Below are 10,355 nucleotides of genomic sequence, written 5' to 3' on the forward strand. Positions count from 1 at the left end.
ATAATTGAAGTACATTTCAAATCTCTTAAAAACAACACATGGAGCCATCTAGGAGCTCAGGACAGTGACAGAAGCCGTGACATGGGCCCATGAATGAGTCCTCCTTGGACTCTAATTCTCTGGGAAAGCCACTATGGATTCTTGAGCAGGCATGGTGGACAGGCAGACTGTCTACAGTCTTTAAAAAATGGTTTTCAAAATCTCCTGATTATAGCAATTCCTGAGGAAGCTCCTGGGACCTGTTACAAGTGAGGAGTCTGTGGGTCTAGAATGGGGTCCCAAGAGTGTTTGTGTTTTTTAAAATGAGGTTACATATATACATACTTTAAGTACACATACTTATGCATTTTTTCACATACAGATCTCACAAACCCAAGGTGCCAACTTGAGGAATTTTTACATTTTCACACACTACCAGCACCACCCAGATCAAACATATGACTTTTCCAGATCTCCAGAAGGTCGCTCACTCCCCTATTCCATCTGTACCCCCTCTCCCAGAGGCAACCCCTATTTCGATTTCTATCACCATAGACTCATTTTGCCTGCTCTTGAAATTCTTAGGATGCCCATTCCCGGGTCTGGACTCTTGCTCACCCCCACATCTGAAGGTTATCCATGCTGCTGCCTGCATGCTGGTAGCAGTATAGTTTTATTTTTCTTTTTCTGCTATATAGTATTTAATTCTCTGAATAGTCCACAATTTACTTATCCACCTAGAATCTAGCTTGAAAGGTGCATCCCAGGTGATTATGATACCATGAGCACTTCTTTCTCATTTTGTGTCATTCTGGCTATGGCTGGGGACAGATAGTGGGCTGACAGGAGAGGGACTGTTGGGACATCTTGTTGAGACCTATTCTGACTAGCTAGTGGCTTCCAGGCCACCAGCTGCACAGATACCTATGTTAGGTGCCTCAGATGTACAATGGTGAGGCTCCAGCTACTCCTCAGCAGGGACTTTTCCAGGGCCTCCAAGAGATGACTCTGTGGGTGGTGGGGACCACATGGGGGCAGTGGCAGTACCTCTATTATTGGGTTGGGATTTTTCTGCTACCCCCTCACTGTGTAGCTGACTTTCTGTGGTGTCCTTTTCTAATAAACCCAGGAGTCTGTAAGTAATCTCAGTCTCTCGGGACACTATCACTTAGGTCACCAAACCCAACAGGCAACAGGTGCATTTGTGAATAGCTGCTTGTAATAGTGAAAAACTGGAAACCACCTAAATGTCCATGGTCAGGTTAAACAGATTATGGCACAGCAAGATGCAGCTCTTGAGTCCCAACCAAGTAGGGTTACATGAAGGGACAATGAGAAGATTGGGAGGGTGGGAAAAAAGCAAACAGCAAAATGATTTATGTACAATGAACTGTTTGGGAGAGAATCTATGGAAACTTGATTTTCTATATTTTTCCAATGTTTCGCTTTTTGTTGTTGCTTTACAAAAGAGATATTTTCTTTGCAAAATTAGAAAATAAAAATTAAAACAAAGGTCTTCAATCATCTTCACCCCTTGCAAATCTACGTTCTGTAAACAAGCCATGATTCCTGTTCTTTCTGCAGGGCTCACAGAGGAGCCCTGTGAATTATCTGTGAAATAAGGGGCATCTGCCTGGGTCTCTCACAGTTTGGACCCAGTACAAGAAAAGCCATGCATGTGCTGCATGGTCAGCCATGTATGCTGCGTGATCTCACTCACATGTAGGACTAAAACAGTCAAACTCATAGAGCAGAAAGTAGTGGGCGGTAACCAAGGGCTGGAGGGAGGGGAAACAGGGAGGCAGTGGCCAAAGGGCACAAAGTTTCAATACAAGATGAATTTGCTCTGAAGATCTAATGTGCCACACAGATACTACAGCCAACAATACTAAATTACATACTTGAAACTGGCTAAGAGGATAAAGCCTAAATATTTCTACTACACATACACACAAAAGGTAACTATGTGAGGTGATGGATATGTTAATTACTTTAATTGTGGTGATTATTTTACAGTGTATACATATATCAGATCCTCAAGTTGTACACCTTAAATACACACAATTTTTTTAAAAGCCACATAAATGTGTCACCTTTATTCCAGCAGCCCTGTGCCTACCGCCAGAGAAGAGCCACTGAGGAGCTACACAAGTGATAACACCAACACAGAGCACTTCCCATCTGTCAGGCCCTACGCTAAGCACTGCACATCTGCTCTCACTGCTCCTCCTCAAGTCCCTCTATTCCCAGCTGCTATTATTTGTGCTTGACACAAGCAGGGAGCATGGACCTGGTTCAGTCTGAGGCCAGAGCCTGTGCCACTGCACTGGAGTTTCTCCTCTCAGAGTTTCCAGAAACCGCACTTATTTCACAAAACAGGAGCAAGTTATCAAGGTAAACCACTTAGAGAGACCAGAGCTAGCCATGTGGCAAGCTGCCGTCTGTGGGGCATGAGCACCACCTGGTGGCTGCCCAGAGCCACTTTTCAACACCTCCTTCCTCTCCCTTTCCTCACAGGGAAGGATGTCCACCCCATCTCTACCTCCTTCAGTGCCCTGAACACATCTTTAAACCTGTCCTGGAAACCTAGAGTCTGCCTCTGATATACACCTTTCGCCACTTGCCTTCTCTCCCCTACTTCTTGCAGGTAGGGCCGGGGCTTGGCACCTAGTGGCCAAGCACAGCGATTAAGAACTAAATAAAGCAGAGTTTCTCAACTTTGCTACTGTTGACATTCAGGGCTGGATAGCTCTTTGTTGTAGGGTCCTGTCCTGTGCAATGCAGAATGTTCAATAGCATCCCTAGCCTCCATCCCTAGATGTCAGTAGCACCCCCAGGATGGCTCTAGACATTGCCAAATGTCCCCTGGGGTCACAAGCACCCCCTGGTTGAGGATCCCTGAGCTAACTCTCCTGGAATGAAACTCATTCTCTATTCTGGCCCCATCACCCTGGGCCAGTGACCCAAACTTTCTTGATATTAAACGAAGACATCAATAACACCTACCTCTCAGGGATGCTTGTTACAGATAAAGAGAAACTGGGGCTTTGCAAGGGCAGGTATTAAGCTCAAGGTCACACACTCTCTAGTCAGGCAATACAACTGGAGCAGTGAGGCAGGTGCCAAAGCCCACACCCTTGCACAGTCTTTGGTCAAATTCCTCCCCACCATGCTTCTTCTAATACTTATTTCATGGTCTGATCATTCAGCAATCCCCTTTAATATCATATCATAAAGAAGAAATGCAAACACCCCCAGAATCATTCAGCAGAAGGGAACCCTCCCTCAGCCCTCACAGTACCAAGCCAGACAGAGATAAACCCAGTGTTATGAATTGAGTTGTGTCTGTCTCAGATACATATGTTGAAGTCCTAACCCTCACTGTGACTATATTTAGAGAAAGGTTAATGAGGTGATAAGGATAGTGGCCCTATAAAGAGAGAAAGACACACAGGTCTCTTCCTGTGTGTCCCTTTCCACTCCTGCACAGGGGAAAGGGCACACACAGCAAGAAAGCGGCTGTCAGCAAGCCAGGAAGAGAAACCAACCCTGATGGCAGCTTGATCTTGGACTTCTATCCTCTAGAACTATAAGAAAACAAATTTCTTTTATTTAAGCCACCTATTCTGTGGCATTTTGTTAGGGTGGCCCAAGAAAACTAATACACACAGTAAGCACAGACACACAAAAATCATGCCAAACTACACCCCACTGACCCCAGCAGTACAGAGGCAAATGTCAAGGAGTGTCCTTACAAAGTGACGTCTCGTGACTGATATTCTCAAAGAGGATGTTCAAGGTCTGAAGCAGCTGAACACACACGTAACGGCCCGATTTCTGCCGCAGGATGTTCAAAAAGAAAACAAACATATTCTTCTCCAGGAAAAAGCTGAGGAGAGAATGGAAAAAAGTCAGTGCTTTGCTTCCTCATGTGGAAATTAAAATCAGACTCTAGTTGTGTGTACAGACCTGCCTCCAACCAAAGGCATCCACACAGATGCCAAATTGTGCCACTCGTGTGGCCTCAGCTCCCACACCGTCCACTTGCCAAAATGCCATCTTCCGTCATGGCTAACACGCAACCGTTCAACTCTCTTCCCAGAAGGAGACAGCAGTGCTGAAGAACTTCTGGTAAGCAGTGAACTAGATTTCTGACAGAATGGGGAAGGCCTTTACAGACTAAACGATCACACAGTCCCATGCTTGTAAACCCAACAAACAGTATTTTCTATCAATATTTGGTATCCTTAGTTTTCCTTACTAAGTCTCTTTCCTTTGTTCTCCACATTTTTGAGTGTTAAGAAAAACGATAACTGGAATCCTCTGCAAAGAGATAAGATAATGCTAAATATTAATAGTTGTGGCCCCCAAACTGTCAAGTTTGTGGTTTTCATGTCTAGGGGAAAAGAACTGGAAAGAAATACATAGGTATTGGGCAGCACCTGTGGCTCAGTGAGTAGGGCACCGGTCCCATATACTGAGGGTGGTGGGTTCGAGCCCAGCCCTGGCCAAACTGCAACAACAACAACAAAATAGCCAGGCATTATAGCAGGTGCCTATAGTCCCAGCTACTTGGGAGGCTGAGATATAAGAATCACCTAAGCCCAAGAGCTGGAGGTTGCTTGAGCTATGACGCCACAGCACTGTACTGAGGGTGACAAAGTGAGACTCCGCCCCTAAAAGAAAAAAAAATACATTGATACTAATATGATGGAGAAAGAGAACCCCTAGCCAGTCCCCAAGTCTGCTTCTGCTTTTCTTATTCTGGATAGAATATTTCTTTGCACACAGCTTCTTCTTTGCAAAAGCTCTGGCTTTGGAAGTACAAGATGGCTCTTTTGTCTTGAAAAGGAAAGAAATAGAACCCCTTATATCCTTCTTTGAAGGAAAAAAACAATGTTTCTAGTTACGTGTTCTCTGAATTCATAATCTCTCATTTGGGCTACTGAGAAGAAATCCCTGCAGTGATGTGGGCCTACTGGTTGACTTGGTTTTGATGCCTCTCTCCTCTCATCTGTCATTGCCACGGTGGTGGCAACATGGTTGGGGTACTTGCTCAATGTGGCATAACTCCTCTTTGAATCTACAAAGAGTAAATGACTAAATATGACCTAAAGAAGTCCCCTAAAATCTTTTCTGACTCTGCTTCTGAAAGCCTGTCTGCCTTGACCTCCAAAGGATTTCTGTCATGTGACCTACTTTATCTACCTTTGCTTCAGGGACTCCCAAGTATCAGCAACAAACTCACTGCTGCACAGTGATGAACTTCAGAACTTGTTAGATCACTATACCTAGGATCGTGCCCCAGGGATTGATTTAGCAGATCTAGTGTGAATTCCACAAGCCTTGGTCTTTAAAAACTCCCTGGGGGAGTTGGTGGGTTGTTCCTTGGAAAAAAAGGTTGATTCTAGGACTGGGCAGAAGAAATATAAGATAAGCCCGGAGCACCTTACAGTACCAAGAAGAATGTGCTCAAAAAACCAAAAGGACCAGAGTATGTCAAAAGGACACAGGAATCAACTTGAAAGAGCTCTGGGCAGCGCCTGTAGTACAGTGGTTATGGCGCTGATCACATGCACCAAGGGTAGTGGGTTTGAACCCAGGTGGGCCAGGTAAACATCAATGACAACTGCAACAACAACAACAACAACAGCTGGGCATTGTGGGGAGTGCCTGTAGTCCCAGCTACTTAGGAGGCTGAGGCAAAAGAATCGCTTAAGCCCAAGAGCTGGAGGTTGCTGTGAGCTGTGATGTCACGGCACTCTACAGAGGGTGACATAGTAAGACTTTGTCTCAAAAAAAAACCAAAAAACTTGAAAGAGCTCCCCCAATAGCCAAAGCTAAATAATTTGGGCATCAAAATAAGTAACACAGTATAGATTGTAACCCAAAGTATGAGACAATATCCATGAGTCCCTATCAATATAAATAAATGATCACACAAATAAAATAAATGGGGTAAAGAGAAATCTTTCATTTAGAAGAATTTCAAATAATAATCTATATACTCTTGGCTTCTAGAAGGTACAGCTTAATTCCCACTCCCTCATCTTAAAAGGTGATCTAGACTTAGTGATTATCTTCTAAAGAATAACATAGGGAAAGGAAAAAAGGGTAACTTTATAATAGCAAAACCAGACAGACATCACCTTCACCAGGTGATGAAGGTTAACAGCACCAGGGATGTCAGGTGGACATCCAAAGTGCTCTGCCTATGACGGGATGAGAGGAGTACTTCACCTCTACAGCATTCTTCCCTATAGCACCCAAGCTAATCATGAGAACACCACCAAACAAATCGAGATTAGAGCACATTCTATAGGAAACTTGGCTAGTATTCCCCAAAACTGTCCAGGTCATAAAAACAATAAGAAAATGTCACAGACAAGAGAAGACTGGTGAGTTGTGATGACTAAATGCACTATGGGAGCTTGGATGTGTTCCTGGGGTATAAAGAGGATATTAATGAAAAAATTGGCAAAATCCAAACCAAGGATGGAACTTACTAATAGTAATGTAACAATGTCAGTTTCTTATTTTTGACAAACATACCCTACAAATGTAAGATACTACAATGCAGAAAGCCAAGTGAAGGTTTTTATACGGGAACTTTCTGTATTATCTTTGCAAACTTTCTATAATCTAAAATTATTCCAAAATTATAAAATTTATTAAAAACAAAAGAATCACAGGGACTAAAAGCTCAGTAGTTTTTTTTCTAAGATTACAGATAGACTAAGTCCATTATAGTAAAGGTGGACACAGTTTCTAATCTTTAACCTAAGGTTCTTTCTCATTTCCAAAAATAGATTCAAACACACATATAAATGAGTCACTTAAGGATCCTTAAAGGAAGCTAGTCCCACTTACAAGCAACATCTTACTTTATTACCCACATGTTTTCTTTCACAGATCATAGCCAGTGTTCCCAGGTTTGTATTTTAAGGAGTTCACATTTTCCACAAGTAGTTTATTAGATAACCTAACTGTTGAAAATATAAAGCTATCTTGAAAACCAGTTCAGGATATCTAATAAGAAGTCAGGCTGGAAATAGAACATCTTTACTTTTTCAAAATGAGTTTTGAAAATGGCCTCAATATTTATAATTGAGAATATATACACACATGAAATCTGTGTTTGGTGGTTTATTTTGTTTTGGGTTTTTTTTTTTTTTTTTTTTTTTGAGACAGAGTTTCACTTTGTCGCCCTCAGTAGAGTGCCGTGGTGCCATAGCTAGCAGCAACCTTAAACTCTTGGGCTCAAGCGATTCTCTTGCTTTAGCCTCCCAAGTAGCTGGGACTACAGGAGCCTGCCACAACACCTGGCTTTTATTATTATTATCATTATTTAATGTTGGGGATTCACTGAGGGTACAAGAAACCAGGTTACACTGATTACATTTGTTAGGTAAAGTCCCTCTTATAATCGTGTCGTGCCCCCAAAAGGTGTGGCACACACCAAGACCCCACCGTCTCCTTCCTTCCCTCTCTCTGCTCTTCCTTTCCTCCACCACTCCCTCCTTCTTTCTCTCTGCTCTCCCCTTCCCCCACCCCAACCATGTCATTGTCATTAATTGTTCTCATATAAAATTGAGTACATAGGATTCATGCTTCTCCATTCTTGTGATGCTTTACTAAGAATAATGTGTTCCACTTCCATCCAGGTTAATACAAAGGCTATAACGTCTCCAATTTTTTAATGGCTGAATAGTATTCCATGGTGTCCATACAACACAGCTTGTTAATCCATTCCTGGGTTAGTGGGCATTTAGGCTATTTCCACATTTTGTTGATTGTAAATTGAGCTGCAACACACAGTCTAGTGCAAGTGTCCTTACGATGAAAGGATTTTTTTCCTTCTGGGGAGATGCCCAGTAATGGGATTGCAGGATCAAATGGGAGGTCTAGCTTGAGTTCTTTGAGTGTTCTCCATACTTCCTTCCAAAAAGGTTATATTAGTTTGCAGTCCCACCAGCAGTGTAAAAGTGTTCCCTTCTCTCCACATCCACGCCAGCATCTGCAGTTTTGAGATTTTGTGATGTGGGCCATTCTCGCTGGGGTTAAATGGTATCTCAGGGTGGTTTTGATTTGCATTTCTCTAATAATTAGGGATGATGAGCATTTTTTCATATACTTGTTCACCATTCATCTGTCTTCTTGAGAGAAGGTTCTATTCATGTCTCTTGCCCATTGATATATGGGATTATTGGCTTTTTTCATATGGATTAATTTGAGTTCTCTATAGACTCTAGTTATCAAGTTTTTATCTGATTCAAAATTTGCAAATATCCTTTCCCATTGTGTAAGTTATTTGCTTTGGTTGTTGTCTCCTTAGCTGTACAGAAGCTTTTCAGTTTCATTAAGTCCCATTTGTTTATTTTTGTTGTTGCAATTGCCACAGCAGTCTTCTTCATGAAGTCTTTCCCCAGGCCGATATTTTCCAGGGTTTTTCCTATGCTTTCTTTGAGGACTTTTATTGTTTCATGCCTAAATTTAAGTAGTTTATCCATCTTGAATCAGTTTTTATGAGTGGAGAAAGGTGTGGGTCCAGTTTCAATCTTTTACATGTAGATATCCAGTTCTCCCAGCACCATTTATTGAATAGGGAGTCCTTCCCCCAAGGCATGTTCTTGTTTGGTTTAGAAGATTAGGTAGTTGTAAGATGTTAGTTTCATTTTCTGATTTTCTATTCGATTCCAAATATCTATGTCTCTATTTTTGTTCCAGTACCATGCTGTCTTGACCACTATAGCTTTGTAGTACAGCCCAAAATCTGGTATGCTAATGATTCCGGCTTTGTTTTTATTACTAAGAACTGCCTTAGCTATATGGGATTTTTTCTGGTTCCATACAAAATGCAGAATCATTTCTTCCAAGTCTTGAAGGTACGATGTTGGTATTTTAATAGAGATGGCACTGAATCATAGATTGCTTTGGGAAGTATAGACATTTTAACAATGTTGATTCTTTCCACCCATGAGCATGGTATGTTCTTCCATTTGTTAATATCCTTTGCTATTTCCTTTCTTAGAATTTTCATAATTTCCTTTATACAGGTCCTTCACCTCTTTTGTTAAGTATATTCCTAGGTATTTCATTTTCTCTGAAGCTATGGTGAAGGGAGTTGTGTCCTTAAATGGCCTCTCATCTTAACTGTTATTGCTGTATACAAAGACTACCGACTTGTGGACAGTGACTTTATATCCTGAGACATTACTCTATTTTTTGATGACTTCCAGGAGTCTTGTGGTTGAGTCTTTGGGGTTCTCTAATATCATATCGTCAGCAAAGATGGAGAGTTTGACCTCCTCTGCTCCCGTTTGCATGCCCTTTATTTTCTTGTCTTGCCTAATTGTATTGGCTAGAACTTCCAGCACTATGTTTGTTAGTAATGTTGACAGAGGACAACCTTGTCCGGTTCCAGTTCTAAGAGGAAAAGCTTTCAGTAAAATATGAGCTGTGGGAAGATAGCTTCATAGATAGCTTCAATCAGTTTAAGAAATGTGCCACCTATGCCTTACTCTTCAATGTTCTAATTAGAAAAGGATGCTGAATTTTATTGAATACTTTTTCTGCATCTATTGAGAGGATCATATGGTCTTTGTTTTTGCTTCTGTTATATGATGGATAATGTTTATGGACTTGCATATGTTAAACCAGCCTTGCATCCCCAGGATAAAACCTACTTGATCATGGTAGGTATGACTTTTTTGATGATAAGCTGTAATCTATCAGCTAGGACAGGGGTCCTCAAACTACGGCCTGTGGGCCACATGCAGCCCGCCTACGACATTTATCCAGCCCACCAGATATTTTTGCTGCCGCTGCCTATCCTGCTTAGTAGCCAACTCGTCCCCAGGGCCCACAGTCTGGCCCTCCAACGGTCTGAGGGACAGTGAACTGGCCCCCTGTTTAAAAAGATTGAGGACCCCTAAGCTAGGATTTTGTTGAGAATTTTTGCATCTATACTTATTAGTGAAATTGGTCTAAAATTCTCCGTTTTAGTTGGGTTTTTTCCTGGTTTTGGTATCAGGGTGCTATTTGCTTCGTAGAACACGTTGGGAGGGATTCCTTCCTCCGGAATTTTTTGGAATAATTTCTGCAGTACAGGAATAAGCTCTTCCTTGAAGGTTTGATAGAATTCTGGTGTGAGGCCATCCAGACCAGGGCATTTTTTTGTTTGAAGATTTTTTATTGTTTCTTTAATCTCAGAGCTTGAAATTGGTCTGTTCAGGAACTCTATTTCTTCCTGGCTAAGTCTAGGGAGAGGGTGTGATTCCAAATATTGATCCATTTCCTTCACATTGTCAAATTTCTGGGCATAGAGTTTCTGGTAGTATTCAGAGATGATCTCTTATATCTCTGTGGCATCAGTT

General features: G+C 41.9%; 1 protein-coding gene across 4 annotated transcripts in view; it reads right to left on the reverse strand.

The window, feature by feature from the left end:
* Window positions 1–10,355, reverse strand: part of CLEC16A (C-type lectin domain containing 16A) — a 223,624-nt gene that overhangs the window by 196,568 nt on the left and 16,701 nt on the right. For all 4 annotated transcript variants that reach the window (XM_012812106.2, XM_023507562.1, XM_023507563.1 and 1 more), the window contains exon 3: window positions 3,735–3,868. In XM_012812106.2, coding sequence (XP_012667560.1) covers window positions 3,735–3,868 — 134 coding nt within the window. The remainder of the gene's footprint in view (window positions 1–3,734; window positions 3,869–10,355) is intronic.

This window comes from Otolemur garnettii, unplaced genomic scaffold, assembly GCF_000181295.1.
Source record: "Otolemur garnettii isolate 467f Iridium unplaced genomic scaffold, OtoGar3 scaffold00189, whole genome shotgun sequence".
NCBI lineage: Eukaryota > Metazoa > Chordata > Mammalia > Primates > Galagidae > Otolemur > Otolemur garnettii.